The 25056-nt window shown below is 45.4% G+C and overlaps 2 protein-coding genes across 2 annotated transcripts; both read right to left on the bottom strand.

The window, feature by feature from the left end:
- Nucleotides 1-795: 795 nt before the first annotated feature.
- On the bottom strand, nt 796-6631 carry LOC121443185 (uncharacterized protein C2orf78 homolog). The gene is made up of 3 exons (XM_041644857.1): nt 6625-6631; nt 3881-4642; nt 796-2663 (listed from the first exon to the last, which is right to left on the bottom strand). The coding sequence occupies exons 1-3, from the start codon at nt 6629-6631 to the stop codon at nt 796-798; spliced, it is 2637 nt and encodes an 878-aa protein (XP_041500791.1).
- Nucleotides 6632-18044: 11413 nt separating this feature from the next.
- On the bottom strand, nt 18045-23880 carry LOC121443184 (uncharacterized protein C2orf78 homolog). Its single transcript, XM_041644856.1, has 3 exons — nt 23874-23880; nt 21616-21891; nt 18045-19912 (listed from the first exon to the last, which is right to left on the bottom strand). The coding sequence occupies exons 1-3, from the start codon at nt 23878-23880 to the stop codon at nt 18045-18047; spliced, it is 2151 nt and encodes a 716-aa protein (XP_041500790.1).
- Between the last annotated feature and the right edge of the window lie 1176 nt (nt 23881-25056).

Below are 25056 nucleotides of genomic sequence, written 5' to 3'. Positions count from 1 at the left end.
ACTCTGACGTGAATAATCAGACAGAAATCACATTAATTACAGTACTGTTCGGCCAATGACCCCAGCATATTCCTGGCTAACTCTAACATCTTAATAAAGCCAAGTAATATTAACCTGTTATCACCGTGAGTCTGTGACCTATTGGCAATGTTCGGGCATTGAGGCATCTTTCTCCTTCGGCAGCTACATGGCATCTCTTTGAGTTTGCCTGCTTTCTCTCTACATCTCAGTTCAAATTTCCTACATGGCTTTGACCTGCTCAGTCATTGGCTGAAACAGATTTACTCATTAATGACCAGTGGTAATAAAACATATTCACAGCATACAGAGGGGACTCCCACATCATCCTAGAATCTTGAAAATTAAATTCCAGGAAAATAATCTTATTGCCACTAGAGCTTTTTGCTACAGCTATAACATTAAATAAGTAGTACCACTGACTTATAGCATATGTTGTATCTATGTCACATGTATTATTACGTAATTAGGAAACATAAATAGTAAAGTTCTAAGGAAGACATCAAAGCCCTCTCTATATACTCATGGATAAAATCGCAGTCTTAAGTTTCTACAGTCAATTATAGTGTCTTCAAATATTTATAAATTTATAAACTATGTCTTTCCCTTCAAATATATGCATACATCTAAATATTATTCTGCATTACTATGTATGTATCTACATATCTACACATTCAGCTAAGCCTCTAAACTTCATGTATGCATGAATATCTATGTGTATCTACATCTTACCTGTGTGTGATGAATAGCGTTGTGTCCCAAAGGTTTGGGCAGCACTTACACTGCATAGCCATAATATCTCGAAATTTCCATATCTTTCTCCCTCTGAAGGAAAAGCTGTGGTTTTCCCAGAGAGGTACACTTGGCAGCATTCTCTCTCTCCTGTTGAGCCCGCCTCTTCATGGCCTCCCTCTCTGGCCTCTGCTCTTCAGTGATAGGCTGTGAGATGACTGGTCCCGGAATGTTGACTTTCTTCCAAGGAATTGGTAAGTGGCTGAAATCTTGCCGCAGGTATTGGGATTGAGGCTGGGGAGGATCTAGGGTCTTGTTTGTGGCAAAAGAAAGAGGCTCCCTGTGGAGTGAAGTGTGAGATGATGCTCTGTAGGGTGCAGGCAAAGAGGCAGGCGGTTGAGGCCCAGGGCAAGACTGGATGGGCTTGCTTCTAATTGGACGTGTGGCACTGGTGGCAACTGGCAGAGCCGACTTGTCAGAGGCCATCAGTGATGTGCTGGCAGGAGCTGGTTGGGATGACTTGAGTTTGGGTTGCCTAGCAGTGTGGGATTGAGACCTCACTGGGTAAGCTGTAGTGGGCCTGTGCGAAGCCAGGCAGTGAAGCTTTCTGGAAACAGGTCTGTCTTGAGGCTTGTCCAGGGCTAGGAAAGGCAGAGGTACTAATTTGACCTTCCCAGCTGGGGACAGCTCATCCAGGCACAGAGATGGACACCGCTTGGGAGCACTGCTCTCTGTTCTCTGAGCATTGCCCGGGATTCTACCAGGGCCTCGACCCTCACGGGGCGCATCTCCCAGGGATGTGGCGGTTGGGCCTGTCCTGGGATCTTTGTTGCTGCTCAAGTTCAGCAGAGCCCGGGAGGAGGAGACGCCAGTTTTCCTCTCACTCTTCTTCCCCAGTGGGTGAAAGACCTGCACAGACGCCAGCATGTGCATGCCGAGGTGAGTTCGAGGCTTCTTAAAGCTGTCATGGCTGAGCTCAGGTGGATTCCTCTTCCTCTTGGTCTTTGGGATGGCGGGCTTCTCTTCTGCCTTGACTCTGTGACTTGATGGCTTCAGCTCCTCTGTTTTCTTGGAGCTGTTTCCTCTGGTGTCCTTGGCCTTTTCTTTCCCCTGTGCCCTTGCTACGCTGGGCCTCTTGGGTACAAATATCTGAGATTTGCCCTGCACGTGGTTGGCCGTGTTGTCTATGGTTCCAGGATCATCTTCCTTCAGCATATCCTCGTGATGGGTTCTGGCCTGAAGAGCTCCATGAAACACATCAGAGACTTTCTGGTTTTTCTTGATGCCCAGTTCAGATAGTCCACTAAAGATGCTGGTGCGTGACTGGGCCTGGTCCCTCCTGATGTCTTTGGAGTCTTTGGTTTGGCTTGCTGTGTGATCTTCCATTTGGTCAAGGCCAGTGTTGAAGTTTAAGAGTTGGGGAAGGTGAATATCTGCCACCAGAGTAGTCATGTCTGCAAAGTCATTGCTAGACTCCATGACACTCTGCAGAGCCTCAGGGTCTTCCAGACCAAGGCTACTGTTTCCCAAAGTGGCATTTTGAGAAGCTAGCTTCTGCCTCAGGCTCCCAACATCACTGTAGTTCAAGGGCTGCTGCATGCCAGGGTATGCTGAAGGGAGGGGTGATGCGTCTTGGTTACATTTTGTGCCCTCATAGGAATCCAGAGGTGTTGATTGCTCAGCATTCATCTCATCTGCATTGTTCTTCTGTGTCTTTTCCAGGCTTGGGGCTGGAGGCAAGGCCAGGAATTCAGAAGGACTGTGCATGAGGGCAATTAATGACCTGTTCCCACTGACAGGTGCTGTCTTCATCTGGGCATCCTGGGTGCAGGCATTGCCGAGGTCTGGACTCTGCAGCAGACACAGTGTCTGCCCTGAAGGTGTCAACCCCAGGGTTGTCTCCCTCTCCACCACTGAAAAAGAGGAAGTTCGAAGTCAGTGCCTGGTAAGTGAGATGCTACCCCCGCTTTCAGTGTACCTGAGCACTGAGGCTCGTGCAGCAGTGTTGCAGGCATTGCTATGAGCTCTGCTGGAGGAGCAGGGAAAGCAGCCCTCTTTGGAGACACATAGTAACTACTCATTTGTTTCTCATGACCGTGTGAGATCACGTTTTCTCTTGTGTTTGTGTGGTGTGTACATGCTTAGTGATCATGGGGAGGTGACAGAATTCCTTGGTGTGCGCTCTTCCCTTTCTCCCCCATTTTCCTTTGAAACAGTGCCTCTCATTGCCTTGGGAGTTTGCTCTGAGACAGGTTGTGTTGCTCACTGTTTCCTAATCTTACTCATCTCCACCAGTTTCTTTCTGTTCATTGTATTACTCATATGGCCCCTGAAGCCTGGATTTTTATTTGGGTTTAGGTATCCATATCAGTTCCTCAATTCTGAAAGGCAAGCGGTTCAAAAGCCCTGACATTCCTTAAGGTTCACGTTTCACAGAATTTTTGTTAGTGATGTCAAAATGTAAGACTGCGAAAGCTTTGAGCATCAACTTTGTAACAGAGAACATGTCTACATAGTCTTGGCCTTGGGTCACTGCTGAAGATTCAGAAAGAAAGAGTAAAAGAAAAAGAGAAAGTGGAAGAGAAATGTAGAGGAGGAAAAGAGACAGAGAAAAAGAGAGAGGTTGATCATGACAGATAGGGTGAGATGCTTCAACCCTGCTTATCAATATTACAAAGGTCAAGGCAGACTGTCACAGCGGACACTTGGAGTGTGGGAGAAGACTTCCTCCACTACAGATTCAGGGTTCCATTTCTCTGGATACTAGTTTCAACTCAGGGGAAACTTAGTTGTAGAAAAACAGATAAAATTCTCGATGTCATCTAGAATCTGGAGACATAGATTAGGAAGGAGGTGATTTTAGTGAGCTGCTACATGGGCCTGATTAGCCTTGGCAGTGAAATGCGTTCCTGTGGTGTGGTCCTTGGACATGTCTTAATGAAGGTTTAATATCACTCACTTTCCTGTATTCTCTCTCATTATAGAGACTGAATTTAGGGGTAATGAGCCTGAGCAATAGCCTACATGTCAGGACTCCCATTCTTCCTCTGTGTGGACATCCACTTCTGAAAGGTAGAGCTGTGTCTCCTCTGAGGGCTGATCTCACACCTCCCTTCCTGGCTTTACTCACCTTGAAGACTGGTGTCTGGCATGGTTTGAGCAGATGTGGGCCAGTAGATGGGACAGGTGGAGAAAGGTGTTTGGATGTTCATTGGCTGAATCTCCTGTAGTGCCATCACCATCCCTGGGTGCTGAGAGGAAGCCTGATTCCCAGAGCAGGACACAGAGCCATAGGCCTGCAGGCACTGCCAGAATTCTTCAGCCATCGGAGGACCCAGGCTGTTCTGGTCATTGTAATAGACCTGACTTCCATCCAGGTAGCAAGGTGCCAGGATATATCGTTGATCTGGTAGATTTGATGGCGTTGCCTGTACAAGGCAGGCAGACAGTGTTGGATAGGATGGCGGTAATGCATTGATATGGAAAGTATTGTCACACTGGGCTGTTATAGACCTAGACGAGGGGGTGGTATTCTGGTCAATGACAGTTACAGGGGCATCCAGGAATGGAGCTTCCCTTCTGGTGGTGCTTTCTCTGAGATCCCAGTGGAGAACACCTGGATAGGAAAATGTCGAAGTAGAGATCTGGTTCTGGTCAGTTGGCTCAGTCAGCATGGTCGTGCCAGCTCGTTGGTAAAGACAGGCACTGTCCATGAGCTGCTGGCAGCATGTGCTGGAGTCTGATGACAGGAGCCATGCTGAGCTCACAGCTGGGGTGCAGACCCCATAGAAATTGCACACAGTTCCTGCTGAGGGTGTGGCATTCCTCAGCACAGGCACAGAGGGTTGCAGAGCACATTCTGTCCCAGTGAAAGGTGCACTTTGGCAATTTTCTGTAGGAAGCAAGAAGAGAGTTGGAAAAAGTTGAGATGGAAGCTTTCTACCCCCTGGGAGGGACTGTGTTATCTCCAGGTTGTACTGAGTGGGAGAGTCTAGCATCTATGTTCCCTTACATATGCCAGCAAATGGGTTAAGATTGATCGGTGGGGCTTTGAAGGATGACAATCACTAGATGAACTGTCTGCTTTTTCCTGTGTGGGCATGGAAATCCTGGTCAATCTGGCTTAATGCTCACTCAGATCTAGACACGATGCTCCTTTTTCCTGATTGTAATATAATAGTGCCTGTTGGGACACTTCCTCGCAAATATATTCTACAAGAGAGGTTTTTATTGGGAAGAGACCCATAGGCATATTCCATACCTGGAACTTTGTCCTGTTCTCTGCAGATCTTACATATAGAGTGACCTAAACTCACTCTACGTTGATCAGTCTGGCTTTGAAATCACACAGACAGGTCTGCTTCTGCCTCTAAAGTGCTGGTGCTGGAGCCCCTGCCATGTCCACCAGGCCAATCTCTATTTTATTGAGTTTTTTTCTGAAATGATGTTTAACAAATGTGTACCAAATTGCGGTAATTATTCCTTCCCCCTCTCTCTTTTTTCCCCTTGCATTTCTTGTATAATTGAGGATCTCTTATAATCTTATAACTTTTAAGCATTATTCAAATATGATTTCAGAAATACAACCTACTGACAACATTTCTTCGTGTTTGCACCAGTTTAGTGTGTCCTCTTGAGACTGCGAATGTTTTATGGGGTTCATCTCTGAATATGATTGCTTCTCAATTTAATATCTGTTGATTAAATTGTTTTCTTAACAGCTCCTCAGTAACTGTTAATTTTTATATCTCTTCTAAGGGGGAATCCTTGTGAGAATCCCCCCTCACAACAGCGTGTCAGTTGCCATGGTCAGACTCTAACTGACTGGACTTCGCAGCCCCAGTTGGTCCTATCCAACACCACCAGTGCACATGAGACATGGGGAACTGGGCAGAAAGTGGTCTGGATGGAGTGTAAGAGCCAGGGACCAGATCAGGATATTCTTTCTATATGTGCCAGGGAACCTTTGGACAGACTAATCTGAACAGTACGTTTGGTTAAACATGGCTTGGGAAATGACAATGCCTTGTCTGTTTTGATTATAATCTGTGGTCGTCTTCAACATTGTGTTCTAAACTACCATTGTGGACCACCAGGGTCCCCTCTGCAGTGTGCCTTCATATATTTATATACTTTCTAGACCCGTACTGTGTTTGCCCCCTTCCCTGACTTCCTGTGGGTCTGTCCTTCCAGCAACACTGTCAATATTAATTTCAGTACAACAACTGCCTTCTCAGATTCCACAGTCCTGTTATTCTCTTCCACTCTCCATGTTTAATCCAGGGAAGTCCAAGTGACTGCACAACATGGCAGTCGCCATTTTGTCCATAGTCAATATTCATTTGGTGAGTATGGAGAGAGGCCAGTGTAGAGCATGTCAGACTTGAACTGATCTCCATCCCACCCAGTTCTCTCTGTGTTGTGATTATAGTTGTGTGCCACCATCTGTGGTGTGACCAATACTGTTAGAGTCGTCCTGAATTTTGAACTAAGACTGGAAACAGTAGTGGGGGGAGACTGTCTCATTAGTGGTGTGGAGTGCTAGATCTCTGCGTGCCTTGTTCATGTTCCCGTGTCTCTGTAGTTTAATACCATCCAAAAGAGCCTGATTTTATTCCCTCTTCACTTTCTTCTGAAAACCCAACAGTACAGGACCCAAGCATAGTGACACTGTTCACTCCTTGAGGCGGATGGAAAACACTTGAGAATAAACTTTTTGTCTAAAATCACCTACTTAGTAAGAACCAAAGCTAAATGTGACATTCAAATCTAGATATCTATATCAACATCAATACTATCCACATTCAGCAAAGATTTACTAGTATAGTAAAAGTCAATGGAGAAGATCACATGTTTTAAAGTCTCTATCCTTACCTGACATGGTCAAGGGGAGAGGATCAGCAATCCAAAGTACAATGGAGCAAGATTATCGGTCGGCTTTTTCTGATCAGCTGACCTCAGTGGCAAGTGTGTCCAGTATCAGACAGCACTCACTGGTCACTGGTCACTGGTCACCTGGACCTGTGATGATCCAAAGTTGTTTACAGTGATCACCATGGAAACGCCAAGATTCTACCAGGTGCTGGTAGGGTTGGAGGGAGAATGATGTCATAAATGAGGCAACAGCCAATGGGAAGGTTGGATTCCTAACTAGAAGATGGGATTGGTTGGAGAAGATGCCAGGAGACCAACAGTAGCCATGGAGGCTGAGGTGTGGGCTAGTGAAATAGGCAATCATGGCATGACGTGCCACTTCCCGTGGCGTTTAGCCTAGGCTATCATGGCAGTGCTCTCATAAGGTTCACTGATGAAGCGGTGTGTAATGTACACATGATGGGTCACCTTCCAACAGAAAGTGTCCCATCAGCCTACACTTACATACAGTGAGTAGTCTTGGGCAGGAGGGAGAACTGCTGTTGAGGGAACTCAGGTGATACGCCATTCCAGTCCGTCTGGCTTTTGTGCCATCAACATCTGTCCATGACCCAAGGAAGAGATCAAAGTGTTCCTTTGTGACTATGTGCAAGGTCAGGGCTCAGTGTGCTGCGTGCATGTTGATGAACTCTAAGACACTTGTCTTCTTGTTGCTTCTGTTATTCTTTTTTGTCTTGTTTGTCTGTCTGTGGGGTTAGAGAGTGGAGACATTACGCGAGACACAGGGCGATTTGGGGTTAGGAAGGAGACACAGACATGCGGCGGTCCCACGTGGGTGCACTTTAATGGGGGGGGTAACAACAAGTAAGGGACAGGTGTGCAGAGATGAAAGGAGAGAAGGGCAGAGAGAGAGAAAGAGAGAGAGAGAGAGAGAGAGAGAGAGAGAGAGCTCGTGGTGACCCCTGTTTTTAACGGGGAACTCACAGGCGTCTGGGAGAAATGCCCTGTCCTTTGGGGCTTCCAGTCCAGGGGGATGCTGGGAGCTGTAGTCTCCAAAAGGAAGAACAGCTTCTCCTACAGTCCTTCCTTATTCTGTGCTGGCCCATGCTGGACTGACAACTCTCTCGTATTCTTTCATCCCTTCTTTGTATGTTTTTACTCTTGGACCAGCCTGACCCATCATCATTACACTCATGGGTGATGCCACTTTGATCTTCCAGATCAGTGGTCCACTGAGTATCATGAAGATGCTTTTATTTGGATGCTGCTGGTAGGAACAGGCAACCTAATGGCTGAAGGTGGGCATGGATACAACTGTTCCCCTTTTCAGTCTCTTGTTGCTGTTGTGCTGCCTAGACTCAGCTACTCTGAATGGTTTTTAATTGATTATGTTTTAAAAAATTACCAATCCAAGTTACCACTTCTTCCCTTCTCCCAGTCCCTCCTCACATCCTCTCACACAACCCTTATCCAATCCTCAGAGAGGGTAATGCACATTGGTTTGTGGAAAGTCCAAGGCCCTCCCTACTATATCTAGGCTGAGCAAGGTATACATCCAAAGAGAATGGGTTCCCAAAAAGCCAGCCCAAGCAGTAGGGATAAATTCTGGTGCTATTGTCAGTGGCCCCTCAGTCTGCCCCAGCCATGCAACTGTCAACAACTTTCAGAGGGACTAGTTTGGTCCTATTCTTTTTTTTTTCTTTTCTTTTTTCTTTTATTATTTTTCTTTTTGTTTTGGCTTTTCTTGTAGGGTCCTGGTCCCCCTATTCCTGGGGTGCATTCGTGGGGACAGTTTATGATCAGCTAACTAAGCTTCCTGTGTGTTTCTGTGCTTTCCCTGCCCTGCCTGGTGATTAGCTGCAGGGCATTTACTCCTTTGTTAATATGGTCATTTCCCACCTGCCTGGGCAGAGATGCTTGTGCAGTAGTTAGGAACATAAAGATTTCCCCAAGTCTGAATAAATGGCATTTGGCTGATCTTCCTTTGAATGACACTGGTCTCTGTGTGTTGTTCTTTTCAATCTCCATGCTCTTGCTGGACTCGCGTTCGGTACAGTGGCTCGCGAACTGTACCGAGGGTGTAACACAAAATCGGGTGTTACATTTTCTTTTTATTTATTTATTTCTTTATGGGAAAAAAACATTTCTGCCTCCTCCCAGCCTTCCATTTCCCTCCCAGTCCCCCCACTTCTCTCCCCCTCCCTCTCCAGTCTGAAGAGCAGTCAGGGTTCCCTGCCCTGTGGGAAGTCCAAGGTCTCCCCCATCCATCCAGGTCTAGGAAGGTGAGCATCCAAACTGGCTAGGCTCCCACAAAGCCAGTACATGCAGTAGGATCAAAACCCAGTGCCATCGTCCTTGGCTTTTCATCAGCCCTCATTGTCCACCATGTTCAGAGAGTCCGGTTTTATCCCATGCTTTTTCAGTCCCAGTCCAGCTGGCCTTGGTGAGCTCCCAATAGATCAGCCCCACTGTCTCAGTGGGTGGGTGCACTTCTCGCGGTCCTGACTTCCTTGCTCATGTTCTCCCTCCTTCTGCTCCTCATTGGGACCTTGGGAGCTCATTCCGGTGCTCCAATGTGGGTCTCTGTGTCTATCTCCATCCATCGCCAGAAGAAGGTTCTATGGTGATATGCAAGATATTCATCAGTATGGCTATAGGATAGGGCCATTTCAGGTTCCCTATCCTCAGCTGCCCAAGGAACTAATCGGGGGACATTTCCCTGGGCACCTGGGAGCCCCTTTAGTTCAAGTCTCTTGCCAACCCTAAGATCCCTCCCTTAATTAAGATATATACTTCCCTGCTCCCATATCCACCCTTCCTGTATACCAACCATCCCATTCCCCCAAGTACCCCCCATCCTCCCCTTCTCACTTTTCTCTCCCCATCTCCCTTTACCCCCATCCCACCCCACTCCCAAGATCCCAGTTTTTTGCCCGGCAATCTTGTCTACTCCCAATATCCAGGAGGATAACTATATGTTTTTCTTTGGGTTCACCTTCTTATTTAGCTTCTTGTTCCTTCCCAGTATGGCTGGATTTGGTGAGCTCCCATTAGCTCAGGTAGACTGTTTCAGTGGGTGTCCCCATCATGGTCTTGACCTCTTTGCTCATATTCTTACTCCTCCCATTCTTTAACTGGACTTTGGAAGCTCAGTTCCGTGCTCTGATGCAGGTCTTTGCCTCTGTTTCCATCAATTGCTGGATGAAGGTTCTATGGTGATATTTAAAATATTCATCAGTTTGTTCACAGGGCAAGGCCAGTTCGGGCACCCTCTCCTCTGTTGCTTAGAGTCTTAGCTGGGGTCATCCTTTTGGATTCCTGGGAATTTCTCTAGAGCCAAGGTTTCATACTAGTCCCATAATGGCTCCCTCAATCAAAATATCTCTTTCCTTGCTCTCATCTCTGACCTTCCTCCATCTAGACTATCCTATTCCCTCAAGTTCTCCTCACCCCTCCCCTTCTACTTTCCTCTTCCCCTTCCATCCTCCATTCTCCCCTCTACACCGATATTCCCAATTTTGTCAGGTGATCTTGGCTATTTCCCCTTCCCAGGTGGATCTATATACGTTTTTCTTAGGGTTCACCTTGTTCCTTAACTTCACTAGGATTATGAAATATAGCCTCAATATCCTTTGTTTATAGCTAGTATCCACTTTTTTACATACATACATAGTGAGTACATACCATATTCATCTGTTTGGGTCTGGGTTACCTCACTCAGGATGGTGTTTTCTAGTTCCACCCTTTTGCACGCAAATTTCAAGATGTCATTCATTGGTTGAGGTTGTTTCCATGTTCTGGCTGTTACAAATAATGCTGCTATGAACATAGTCAAACAAACGTCTTTAGAGTATGATTGAACATCTTTTGGGAATATGCCTAGGAGTGGCATTGCTGGATTCTGAGGTAGGTTGATGGCCAATTTTCTGAGAAACCACCATACTGATTTCCAAAGTGGTTGTACAAGTTTTCTTTCCCACCAGCAATGGATGAGTATTCTCCTTATTCCACATCCTCTCCAGCATAAGCATCGTTGGAGTTTTTGATCTTAGTCATTCTGACAGGTGTAAGATGGTATCTCAGAGTTATTTTGATCTTCATTTCCCTGACTGCTAAGGATGTTGAACATTCATATCTATCCCCATGCACAAAACTCAAGTCTAAATGGATCTTAATATAAATCTGACCACACAGAACCTAATAGAAGAGAAAGTGGGAAGTAGTCTTCAATGCATGGACACGTGAGACCACTTCCTAAATATTACCCCAGTAGCACAGACCCTGAGAGCAACAATTAATACATGGAACTTCCTGAAACTGAGAAACTTCTGTAAAGCAAAGGACACAGTCAATAAGAGAAAAAGGCAGCCTACTGAATGGGAAAAGATCTTCACCAACCCCACATCAGACAAAGGACTGATCTCCAAAATATGTAAAGAACTCAAGAAATTAGACATCAACATTTCAAATAACCCAATTAAAAAATGAGATACAGACCTAAACAGAGAAATCTCAGCTAACTTGGTGCAGGATCAAGTGTCTTTCATGTTATGCTTTACAGACCATTGTTTAAGCAATCCAGAACAGGAGACCAAGGCAGTACATTGAGGTAAGAGGTAAATCAGAGACCACAGGGGATTTCTCCTTCCTGGCACTCTTTAGATTTGCTCAGCCAACATTCTTTTATATTCCAAGTTCCACTGTGTTTGTATAGTATTGCCGAGCATAGACTAGGTCCTTCTCTGTCATTTAATGATAAAGATCATGTTCCAGGGGCTGGAGAGATGGCTCAGAGATTAAGAGCATTGCCTGCTGACTTCCAAAGGTCCTGAGTTCAATTCCCAGCAACCACGTGATGGCTCAAAACCATGGGTAATGGGGTCTGGTGCCCTCTTCTGGCCTGCAGGCATACACACAGACAGAATATTGTATACATAATAAATAAATATTCAAAAAAAAGATCATGTTTCACAATCAGTCTGAGAGGCTACTTCCGGGAGGCAACCACTGAATTGAACTATCCTCTTTCCTTAGGATCCTGGTTTGTTTTATGCTATATAAGCTAAATAGGAGAGTGTGCATTGGTACTTGAAGTCGTCACTATTGCCCCTCTGTTGTATCTCAGTTGTGCTCCAAGTAGCATCGCAAAGTAAGCATTTTTCTGACCAATTTGTTCATTATTATTCAATTTTGGGGTTCCCATTAATAACATGGTCCAGAGGTGTCAATGGAATAGTGCATTGTGGGTGATCTCTGATGTCTTTCTTGTGCCTTGCCCCATTACTAGGGGAGCACTTTACATAGCTGTGTTGCTGGCTTCCATTAATGAAAGAGCCCTAGGGACTTTGATTTCCTGTCCCATATACCATATCCATGTGAGTTTTTGCTTTATTTTACACATCTACATATAAAAATGATGCCCAGTGCTTGTAACCCAACATTCCTTCACTTTCAAGTAACGTGGGTAATCCCACAAGATCATTACTGTTGACTTGGGTGAGAAGGTGTTTGTTCTCCCATTCTGTAGGAATGTACATTGTTAGGTGACATTACTCACGCTGACTGCATTTTATGAAAGAAATTAACTAAAATCCACATACCCTGTCAATGAACTCCTGAAGTCTTTAACTCAAAATGACAAAACTCTTAGTTGTGCCAAGTATATAGGTGAGAGCAAACTAAAACACAGACCATGCTGTGTTCAATAATACACTCAAGTAAATTCAACACTGCATTCATGTGGATGGGTATATGATGGCCATGTTCTTGTCTTTGAGTCAGTGTAAAGAGATTGGTTTGATACTACCAGATGCGTAAGAGCTGTTATGATGTGCCCTGGCCCCATGAGAATCCTGAAAACTAGGAGCTGAAGGGACTTGTTGTATTATCTAGATTACAAAATTCCATGTGAGGGGATCTTTGCAAGCTGCAGTGGAATAGACTGCCCTCCCTATTTAGAGAATCTGCTTAGTGTGTGACTTTGCACAAAGGCTATCCCCTGATAGAATTGGCATTGGCAGGTCTGCACAGAGCCTGCTCACATGTGTACGAAACATTTCTTATCGTCGGTGGTACCGTGGTATCGTCACAGTGCCTGAAAATTATGGACTGCATCTCCAAGGAGAGCAAAAGTAAGTTAGAGAAGTTGAGAAATGGGACCCTGAATGAGTGGAAATGTGGCACTCACTGAAGCCATATGCCTGCTATATTCTATGTCCCAGAAATGATCTTAAGACTCAGGAGATGTCGGTCAAGAAACTCTTCAAGACCTCCCAAAAGATGAAGCTCTTTGGATCCTTTTATTTGGTATGAGTAAGAAGTAGATGATTGTCCCGTCCCTCTGTTTCAGATGTAGGATATCTAGAAGTCAGACTTGGACTGAACTGTAATCTCCCTTCCTGCTAGCAGGCTGGCTTTCATAGAAGGGAATTTTTATGTTGTACCGTGATGCACAACAGAATCTCCTGTGACTCAGAGGATCACAGGTCACAGTGGGAAGGGAACTCCTACTGCTTTATTGAAGGGAATGGATGGGCCTTTGTATTTCCCTTCTAAACCTTTGTGCTTCTGCGTGAGATTAGTGTAGCTGCAAGTGTTGATGGAACTGCTCCAGTCTGTCTCCTTTCTCGACTTCCTTTTCTGTGTGCTTTTGGTGCTGATGGAAAAACTGTAAAAGTTTTGGCTGCTGATACTCAGTGGCTGTGGCTGCTGTTGTGGTGAGATGATTGCCTCTTATGCCAAAATGGATCATGTACAATGCAGTCCATCCAAATATCAGGGGCTGTCATGCAAGCAGGAATGCAGTGTAAGAGCTAATGCAGTCAGGTAGAGTAGTGTAGCCTGGTGTTTTACCCTAGAATAAAATGACTATCCCATCGAGATATTTTAGCTAAGATCAGTTGGACTTGATCTTTCTAGATGGTACAGAAAAAAAGAAGTGGAGAGTTATCTGAAAGTTGGGGACTTGCAAGTATTGCTTCCGTAGGAGCAGGAGATCAGTTGGTGGGTGTAATGTGAAGTATTGTACCCTCTGTGTATTTCAGTATACAGTGTCTTTAAACACCAAACCAGGTCTACCACTCCTCCTGTCCATGCTGTTCCAAGGCGTTGGATGGGTTATTTCTCTGCACATTGCTGTACATTGCAGTTTGTTCAGGATTCGGATACCTGTGTTAGGGCCTGAACTTGGTGTCCAGTAGCAGAGCAAATGATAAGAAATACGTGACGTCTGCACACAGTGGAACTGGTTACAGTAAAAACAATGAATGCAGTCAAGGTGATTGCAGGAGAATCCTTGGAACTCGAGATAATTATATTGTACCAAATGTATCCAGTCCCACAGAAACATCTTCTTATCCTGTCTCACTATGTGGATCCTTGGTGACACATCTCTACATATAGACATTCATGAAATTTTAAGCAGTAGTATAAAGCAGAAGAACATTGCCTAAGATATTTGGTGAGAGCTAAGGAATGGCCAGGTGGTGGGAACTGAGTGCTGTTGTCAGTATACAATATACGGAATAAAATCTGTTCATTGAATAAATAGTACAATGAGACTTAAAGTCCATGAGAAGAATTCAGTACATCTTTTTGTTAATTGCTTTAATATGTAAAATAATTCCTGAGCTTTGTTCAACAAGTGTTATTCTACCAGACACTTAATTTGAAAACATAAAGATTAAAATAATCATCTTAACATGAATGTATATCCATTCAAATGCCTTTCTGTTTTTCTGAGGAGTACAGTGAAGCCCAGTAGAATCACGGAGTCCCAAATTCTGTAGTTAAAAAACACAGAGAGAGTGATCAAACAAGAGACCTCCCTAAACTATTGCTTTCCTTCATTCTCTTGTAGTCAATCGTGCCCCTGTCAGGTTGCTTGGATACAGGTTGTGGGATCCTTTCCGGCTGGCTGTGTTATATTTATCTAGACCAGTGACTCTGGACAGCAAATAGGCTTTGTTAGAATGGACAGTATTGTGTCTACACAGTAGCTGGGGATTACCTATTGAGAAAATACAAACACCATAAATATCTAGGGACAGGTTGAATACATTCCTTGAGTCAAATCCAGATGTTGTACTATCTGGAAGTAGATAGGCATTGTCAGAAGTCCAGCCAACAAGTGAAACAAAGGTACTGTCAGAAAAAAGAATCTGAGTTGAGTTGCAGTTGTAAATACATACAGCTAAGTCAATACATTCAGTTAAGTCTCTTGTGATTTTAGGTCAGTAGCAAGAATCGCCTTGCCTACACATGGACTCTTCATCAAATCATGCTGGGAAACCTGGTGATCCACATGTACAGAAAGAATCTTGATTCTACCTGCATTGTTGAAGCACATCTTTAGTTGCAGCACTCTTGAGGCAGGGACTCAAAAGACAGAGGAAGCGGCAGAGGCAGAGTCTAGCAGATCACTGAGTTCAAGGCTAACCTGGTCTATGATGTTATTACCAGGACATATAGTGCTTTGGAGAGAAGTCTCTCTCAAGGAACTAAAAGAAAGTGAATAAAGGTCACCCTGCGAATATCCAATGCCACTTCCCCAGAGATCAAAATTCAATAAACTCTTGTAATAATAGAGTACAGAGTAGCAGGAAGAGTTGACAGAGTTCAGGGGAGGCCAGTTTTCTTCTCTCACTTCCCCCCAAAGAGGTGAAAGCCCTTACCGGACTCCTGCGTGTGCATGCTGGGGTGGGTTCGAGGCTTCTTAAAGCTGTGGTGGCTGAGCACAGGTGGATTCCTCCTCCTTTTGTTCCTGGGATGGTGTGCTTCTCTTCTGACTTGACTCTTCCTAAACTGCTTCAGCTCCTCTGTTTTCTTGAAGCTGTTTTCTCTGGTCCTCTTGGTTTTGTCTTGCTCATGAGCCCCAGCTTATTCCCTCCTGATGACTATGGAGTCTTTGGATAAGGATGCTGTGCATCTCTGAATATGTTTAATACATTGAGTTATTTGAAAAATTGTGGAAGGTGAATATCTGGCCCCGGTGTAGTCATGTCAGCAAAGTCTATGCTGGAGACCATCACAGTGTGCATGTGCCAGGCTCATGATGGCCAAAGGTGCTGCTTAGCAAGGAGACATGGTCAACAGCAAGCTTCTGCCTCAGGGTGTTAGTGTCAGTAAAGCACAGCGTGTGCTGCAAGTTGGGGTGTGCTAAAGGGAGAAGTGATGGGACTAGGTTTCCTGTGTGCCTTTAAGGGATCCTTAAGCATTGATAGATTGGCTGTCGTCTAATTCACATTGTTTTCTTTTTTTTCCGCCTAGGATGAGAGCTGTTGGCAAGGCCAGGAATTTGGGAGACCTTTGGATAGGGGCAGTCAATGACCTGTCCCTATCAACAGGTGGCATCCTCATCTGTGAATCCAGGGTGGAATACTAGCAACATTGTGGACTGCAACTGATGGACTGTCTGTCCTGAGGTGTCAGTCCCAGGGACACCCCCTTCTCCAACACTGAAAAAGAGTCAAGGAAGAAGTTAGTGACTGGTAAGTGAGATGCTCCCCTCCTTCTGTGCCCTCTCCACTTAGGCCCTTATAGTGATGGGGAAGGCGTTCCTATGATCTCTGTTTGAGTAGCAATTTTTCAGAACAATGAACCTGTGTTGAATTACAGTTGTAAGCGCAAGCAGTTCAGCCTCTGTGACTTTTGGTAGCTATCAAAAATGTACTGTTGCTAACATACATCCTCACATAATCATGGTGGGGAAATCGGTGACCCACATATACAGAAAGGAAGGTGCTTTCACCTGGGATTTTGGTGCATTCCTTTAGTCCCAGCACTCTTGAGGCAGGGACACAGGCAAAGGCATTACAAAGGCAGTGTCAGGCAGATCTTTGTGATTTCAAGGCTAGCCTGATTAGCGAGGTCAGTTCCCAAATATTCAGTGATATGAAGAGAAACATTGTCTCAAGAAACTAAACTTATATATAAATTAATTCTATTTCTTATGTGTCACCCCATACAAGGTTAATGCCATATGCCTCAGAGGACAATGTGTTACAAACTCTGAAACAGTTAGAGCACAGAATAGTGCAAGGAGGTTAAGATTCAGGGACAGGTCAGGATGGAGGAAAATATCAGGCGATCAAATGTCAGTCCATTATGTGTACTCAACTCGGGTTCGATGAGATGGCTCCTTAGAGAAGAACACTTGATTTTCTCGCAGAATCCCCAGGTAGAATTCAGAGCACCTCATGATGGTTTTCAGTCTCTCTTAATTACAGACTCCAGAGAACTGATGCCCAGGTTTGGCCTCTCTGGGCACTCCATACATTTGTTACGCAGTAGTTCATGTGGACAACACACACACACACACACACACACACACACACACACGAAAAACAAACATGTTAAATGGATAATTTCAAAGATTGATACAATTTGAGATAAACCCAGTAATCCAAATCAACCCATCTCAGAAAGATACTCGCCTTGTAGAATTTCTTTCAAGGTAGGATCTTGATTATGCACACATGGACCCTATGTTTCATATCATGAAATGCAGGCAGAGTACTGATGTCTAAAGGGCTCGTGTTTGAGGTTTGAAACGGGAGGAGATGTGGCGACAGCAGTAGTGTGTTCACTTTACAGTATGCACTCTAGGAAACTTACCATGTTCAGTAACTCTGACGTGAATAATCAGACAGAAATCACATTAATTACAGTACTGTTCGGCCAATGACCCCAGCATATTCCTGGCTAACTCTAACATCTTAATAAAGCCAAGTAATATTAACCTGTTATCACCGTGAGTCTGTGACCTATTGGCAATGTTCGGGCATTGAGGCATCTTTCTCCTTCGGCAGCTACATGGCATCTCTTTGAGTTTGCCTGCTTTCTCTCTACATCTCAGTTCAAATTTCCTACATGGCTTTGACCTGCTCAGTCATTGGCTGAAACAGATTTACTCATTAATGACCAGTGGTAATAAAACATATTCACAGCATACAGAGGGGACTCCCACATCATCCTAGAATCTTGAAAATTAAATTCCAGGAAAATAATCTTATTGCCACTAGAGCTTTTTGCTACAGCTATAACATTAAATAAGTAGTACCACTGACTTATAGCATATGTTGTATCTATGTCACATGTATTATTACGTAATTAGGAAACATAAATAGTAAAGTTCTAAGGAAGACATCAAAGCCCTCTCTATATACTCATGGATAAAATCGCAGTCTTAAGTTTCTACAGTCAATTATAGTGTCTTCAAATATTTATAAATTTATAAACTATGTCTTTCCCTTCAAATATATGCATACATCTAAATATTATTCTGCATTACTATGTATGTATCTACATATCTACACATTCAGCTAAGCCTCTAAACTTCATGTATGCATGAATATCTATGTGTATCTACATCTTACCTGTGTGTGATGAATAGCGTTGTGTCCCAAAGGTTTGGGCAGCACTTACACTGCATAGCCATAATATCTCGAAATTTCCATATCTTTCTCCCTCTGAAGGAAAAGCTGTGGTTTTCCCAGAGAGGTACACTTGGCAGCATTCTCTCTCTCCTGTTGAGCCCGCCTCTTCATGGCCTCCCTCTCTGGCCTCTGCTCTTCAGTGATAGGCTGTGAGATGACTGGTCCCGGAATGTTGACTTTCTTCCAAGGAATTGGTAAGTGGCTGAAATCTTGCCGCAGGTATTGGGATTGAGGCTGGGGAGGATCTAGGGTCTTGTTTGTGGCAAAAGAAAGAGGCTCCCTGTGGAGTGAAGTGTGAGATGATGCTCTGTAGGGTGCAGGCAAAGAGGCAGGCGGTTGAGGCCCAGGGCAAGACTGGATGGGCTTGCTTCTAATTGGACGTGTGGCACTGGTGGCAACTGGCAGAGCCGACTTGTCAGAGGCCATCAGTGATGTGCTGGCAGGAGCTGGTTGGGATGACTTGAGTTTGGGTTGCCTAGCAGTGTGGGATTGAGACCTCACTGGGTAAGCTGTAGTGGGCCTGTGCGAAGCCAGGCAGTGAAGCTTTCTGGAAACAGGTCTGTCTTGAGGCTTGTCCAGGGCTAGGAAAGGCAGAGGTACTAATTTGACCTTCCCAGCTGGGGACAGCTCATCCAGGCACAGAGATGGACACCGCTTGGGAGCACTGCTCTCTGTTCTCTGAGCATTGCCCGGGATTCTACCAGGGCCTCGACCCTCACGGGGCGCATCTCCCAGGGATGTGGCGGTTGGGCCTGTCCTGGGATCTTTGTTGCTGCTCAAGTTCAGCAGAGCCCGGGAGGAGGAGACGCCAGTTTTCCTCTCACTCTTCTTCCCCAGTGGGTGAAAGACCTGCACAGACGCCAGCATGTGCATGCCGAGGTGAGTTCGAGGCTTCTTAAAGCTGTCATGGCTGAGCTCAGGTGGATTCCTCTTCCTCTTGGTCTTTGGGATGGCGGGCTTCTCTTCTGCCTTGACTCTGTGACTTGATGGCTTCAGCTCCTCTGTTTTCTTGGAGCTGTTTCCTCTGGTGTCCTTGGCCTTTTCTTTCCCCTGTGCCCTTGCTACGCTGGGCCTCTTGGGTACAAATATCTGAGATTTGCCCTGCACGTGGTTGGCCGTGTTGTCTATGGTTCCAGGATCATCTTCCTTCAGCATATCCTCGTGATGGGTTCTGGCCTGAAGAGCTCCATGAAACACATCAGAGACTTTCTGGTTTTTCTTGATGCCCAGTTCAGATAGTCCACTAAAGATGCTGGTGCGTGACTGGGCCTGGTCCCTCCTGATGTCTTTGGAGTCTTTGGTTTGGCTTGCTGTGTGATCTTCCATTTGGTCAAGGCCAGTGTTGAAGTTTAAGAGTTGGGGAAGGTGAATATCTGCCACCAGAGTAGTCATGTCTGCAAAGTCATTGCTAGACTCCATGACACTCTGCAGAGCCTCAGGGTCTTCCAGACCAAGGCTACTGTTTCCCAAAGTGGCATTTTGAGAAGCTAGCTTCTGCCTCAGGCTCCCAACATCACTGTAGTTCAAGGGCTGCTGCATGCCAGGGTATGCTGAAGGGAGGGGTGATGCGTCTTGGTTACATTTTGTGCCCTCATAGGAATCCAGAGGTGTTGATTGCTCAGCATTCATCTCATCTGCATTGTTCTTCTGTGTCTTTTCCAGGCTTGGGGCTGGAGGCAAGGCCAGGAATTCAGAAGGACTGTGCATGAGGGCAATTAATGACCTGTTCCCACTGACAGGTGCTGTCTTCATCTGGGCATCCTGGGTGCAGGCATTGCCGAGGTCTGGACTCTGCAGCAGACACAGTGTCTGCCCTGAAGGTGTCAACCCCAGGGTTGTCTCCCTCTCCACCACTGAAAAAGAGGAAGTTCGAAGTCAGTGCCTGGTAAGTGAGATGCTACCCCCGCTTTCAGTGTACCTGAGCACTGAGGCTCGTGCAGCAGTGTTGCAGGCATTGCTATGAGCTCTGCTGGAGGAGCAGGGAAAGCAGCCCTCTTTGGAGACACATAGTAACTACTCATTTGTTTCTCATGACCGTGTGAGATCACGTTTTCTCTTGTGTTTGTGTGGTGTGTACATGCTTAGTGATCATGGGGAGGTGACAGAATTCCTTGGTGTGCGCTCTTCCCTTTCTCCCCCATTTTCCTTTGAAACAGTGCCTCTCATTGCCTTGGGAGTTTGCTCTGAGACAGGTTGTGTTGCTCACTGTTTCCTAATCTTACTCATCTCCACCAGTTTCTTTCTGTTCATTGTATTACTCATATGGCCCCTGAAGCCTGGATTTTTATTTGGGTTTAGGTATCCATATCAGTTCCTCAATTCTGAAAGGCAAGCGGTTCAAAAGCCCTGACATTCCTTAAGGTTCACGTTTCACAGAATTTTTGTTAGTGATGTCAAAATGTAAGACTGCGAAAGCTTTGAGCATCAACTTTGTAACAGAGAACATGTCTACATAGTCTTGGCCTTGGGTCACTGCTGAAGATTCAGAAAGAAAGAGTAAAAGAAAAAGAGAAAGTGGAAGAGAAATGTAGAGGAGGAAAAGAGACAGAGAAAAAGAGAGAGGTTGATCATGACAGATAGGGTGAGATGCTTCAACCCTGCTTATCAATATTACAAAGGTCAAGGCAGACTGTCACAGCGGACACTTGGAGTGTGGGAGAAGACTTCCTCCACTACAGATTCAGGGTTCCATTTCTCTGGATACTAGTTTCAACTCAGGGGAAACTTAGTTGTAGAAAAACAGATAAAATTCTCGATGTCATCTAGAATCTGGAGACATAGATTAGGAAGGAGGTGATTTTAGTGAGCTGCTACATGGGCCTGATTAGCCTTGGCAGTGAAATGCGTTCCTGTGGTGTGGTCCTTGGACATGTCTTAATGAAGGTTTAATATCACTCACTTTCCTGTATTCTCTCTCATTATAGAGACTGAATTTAGGGGTAATGAGCCTGAGCAATAGCCTACATGTCAGGACTCCCATTCTTCCTCTGTGTGGACATCCACTTCTGAAAGGTAGAGCTGTGTCTCCTCTGAGGGCTGATCTCACACCTCCCTTCCTGGCTTTACTCACCTTGAAGACTGGTGTCTGGCATGGTTTGAGCAGATGTGGGCCAGTAGATGGGACAGGTGGAGAAAGGTGTTTGGATGTTCATTGGCTGAATCTCCTGTAGTGCCATCACCATCCCTGGGTGCTGAGAGGAAGCCTGATTCCCAGAGCAGGACACAGAGCCATAGGCCTGCAGGCACTGCCAGAATTCTTCAGCCATCGGAGGACCCAGGCTGTTCTGGTCATTGTAATAGACCTGACTTCCATCCAGGTAGCAAGGTGCCAGGATATATCGTTGATCTGGTAGATTTGATGGCGTTGCCTGTACAAGGCAGGCAGACAGTGTTGGATAGGATGGCGGTAATGCATTGATATGGAAAGTATTGTCACACTGGGCTGTTATAGACCTAGACGAGGGGGTGGTATTCTGGTCAATGACAGTTACAGGGGCATCCAGGAATGGAGCTTCCCTTCTGGTGGTGCTTTCTCTGAGATCCCAGTGGAGAACACCTGGATAGGAAAATGTCGAAGTAGAGATCTGGTTCTGGTCAGTTGGCTCAGTCAGCATGGTCGTGCCAGCTCGTTGGTAAAGACAGGCACTGTCTGTGAGCTGCTGGCAGCATGTGCTGGAGTCTGATGACAGGAGCCATGCTGAGCTCACAGCTGGGGTGCAGACCCCATAGAAATTGCACACAGTTCCTGCTGAGGGTGTGGCATTCCTCAGCACAGGCACAGAGGGTTGCAGAGCACATTCTGTCCCAGTGAAAGGTGCACTTTGGCAATTTTCTGTAGGAAGCAAGAAGAGAGTTGGAAAAAGTTGAGATGGAAGCTTTCTACCCCCTGGGAGGGACTGTGTTATCTCCAGGTTGTACTGAGTGGGAGAGTCTAGCATCTATGTTCCCTTACATATGCCAGCAAATGGGTTAAGATTGATCGGTGGGGCTTTGAAGGATGACAATCACTAGATGAACTGTCTGCTTTTTCCTGTGTGGGCATGGAAATCCTGGTCAATCTGGCTTAATGCTCACTCAGATCTAGACACGATGCTCCTTTTTCCTGATTGTAATATAATAGTGCCTGTTGGGACACTTCCTCGCAAATATATTCTACAAGAGAGGTTTTTATTGGGAAGAGACCCATAGGCATATTCCATACCTGGAACTTTGTCCTGTTCTCTGCAGATCTTACATATAGAGTGACCTAAACTCACTCTACGTTGATCAGTCTGGCTTTGAAATCACACAGACAGGTCTGCTTCTGCCTCTAAAGTGCTGGTGCTGGAGCCCCTGCCATGTCCACCAGGCCAATCTCTATTTTATTGAGTTTTTTTCTGAAATGATGTTTAACAAATGTGTACCAAATTGCGGTAATTATTCCTTCCCCCTCTCTCTTTTTTCCCCTTGCATTTCTTGTATAATTGAGGATCTCTTATAATCTTATAACTTTTAAGCATTATTCAAATATGATTTCAGAAATACAACCTACTGACAACATTTCTTCGTGTTTGCACCAGTTTAGTGTGTCCTCTTGAGACTGCGAATGTTTTATGGGGTTCATCTCTGAATATGATTGCTTCTCAATTTAATATCTGTTGATTAAATTGTTTTCTTAACAGCTCCTCAGTAACTGTTAATTTTTATATCTCTTCTAAGGGGGAATCCTTGTGAGAATCCCCCCTCACAACAGCGTGTCAGTTGCCATGGTCAGACTCTAACTGACTGGACTTCGCAGCCCCAGTTGGTCCTATCCAACACCACCAGTGCACATGAGACATGGGGAACTGGGCAGAAAGTGGTCTGGATGGAGTGTAAGAGCCAGGGACCAGATCAGGATATTCTTTCTATATGTGCCAGGGAACCTTTGGACAGACTAATCTGAACAGTACGTTTGGTTAAACATGGCTTGGGAAATGACAATGCCTTGTCTGTTTTGATTATAATCTGTGGTCGTCTTCAACATTGTGTTCTAAACTACCATTGTGGACCACCAGGGTCCCCTCTGCAGTGTGCCTTCATATATTTATATACTTTCTAGACCCGTACTGTGTTTGCCCCCTTCCCTGACTTCCTGTGGGTCTGTCCTTCCAGCAACACTGTCAATATTAATTTCAGTACAACAACTGCCTTCTCAGATTCCACAGTCCTGTTATTCTCTTCCACTCTCCATGTTTAATCCAGGGAAGTCCAAGTGACTGCACAACATGGCAGTCGCCATTTTGTCCATAGTCAATATTCATTTGGTGAGTATGGAGAGAGGCCAGTGTAGAGCATGTCAGACTTGAACTGATCTCCATCCCACCCAGTTCTCTCTGTGTTGTGATTATAGTTGTGTGCCACCATCTGTGGTGTGACCAATACTGTTAGAGTCGTCCTGAATTTTGAACTAAGACTGGAAACAGTAGTGGGGGGAGACTGTCTCATTAGTGGTGTGGAGTGCTAGATCTCTGCGTGCCTTGTTCATGTTCCCGTGTCTCTGTAGTTTAATACCATCCAAAAGAGCCTGATTTTATTCCCTCTTCACTTTCTTCTGAAAACCCAACAGTACAGGACCCAAGCATAGTGACACTGTTCACTCCTTGAGGCGGATGGAAAACACTTGAGAATAAACTTTTTGTCTAAAATCACCTACTTAGTAAGAACCAAAGCTAAATGTGACATTCAAATCTAGATATCTATATCAACATCAATACTATCCACATTCAGCAAAGATTTACTAGTATAGTAAAAGTCAATGGAGAAGATCACATGTTTTAAAGTCTCTATCCTTACCTGACATGGTCAAGGGGAGAGGATCAGCAATCCAAAGTACAATGGAGCAAGATTATCGGTCGGCTTTTTCTGATCAGCTGACCTCAGTGGCAAGTGTGTCCAGTATCAGACAGCACTCACTGGTCACTGGTCACTGGTCACCTGGACCTGTGATGATCCAAAGTTGTTTACAGTGATCACCATGGAAACGCCAAGATTCTACCAGGTGCTGGTAGGGTTGGAGGGAGAATGATGTCATAAATGAGGCAACAGCCAATGGGAAGGTTGGATTCCTAACTAGAAGATGGGATTGGTTGGAGAAGATGCCAGGAGACCAACAGTAGCCATGGAGGCTGAGGTGTGGGCTAGTGAAATAGGCAATCATGGCATGACGTGCCACTTCCCGTGGCGTTTAGCCTAGGCTATCATGGCAGTGCTCTCATAAGGTTCACTGATGAAGCGGTGTGTAATGTACACATGATGGGTCACCTTCCAACAGAAAGTGTCCCATCAGCCTACACTTACATACAGTGAGTAGTCTTGGGCAGGAGGGAGAACTGCTGTTGAGGGAACTCAGGTGATACGCCATTCCAGTCCGTCTGGCTTTTGTGCCATCAACATCTGTCCATGACCCAAGGAAGAGATCAAAGTGTTCCTTTGTGACTATGTGCAAGGTCAGGGCTCAGTGTGCTGCGTGCATGTTGATGAACTCTAAGACACTTGTCTTCTTGTTGCTTCTGTTATTCTTTTTTGTCTTGTTTGTCTGTCTGTGGGGTTAGAGAGTGGAGACATTACGCGAGACACAGGGCGATTTGGGGTTAGGAAGGAGACACAGACATGCGGCGGTCCCACGTGGGTGCACTTTAATGGGGGGGGTAACAACAAGTAAGGGACAGGTGTGCAGAGATGAAAGGAGAGAAGGGCAGAGAGAGAGAAAGAGAGAGAGAGAGAGAGAGAGAGAGAGAGAGCTCGTGGTGACCCCTGTTTTTAACGGGGAACTCACAGGCGTCTGGGAGAAATGCCCTGTCCTTTGGGGCTTCCAGTCCAGGGGGATGCTGGGAGCTGTAGTCTCCAAAAGGAAGAACAGCTTCTCCTACAGTCCTTCCTTATTCTGTGCTGGCCCATGCTGGACTGACAACTCTCTCGTATTCTTTCATCCCTTCTTTGTATGTTTTTACTCTTGGACCAGCCTGACCCATCATCA

The sequence above is a fragment of the Microtus oregoni genome, unplaced genomic scaffold (genome assembly GCF_018167655.1).
Source record: "Microtus oregoni isolate MIOR12 unplaced genomic scaffold, Mior012 000102F_ref0000329, whole genome shotgun sequence".
NCBI classification, from domain to species: domain Eukaryota; kingdom Metazoa; phylum Chordata; class Mammalia; order Rodentia; family Cricetidae; genus Microtus; species Microtus oregoni.
Note: the sequence above shows the minus strand (reverse complement) of the source record. Positions and strands in the feature narration are given on the sequence as shown.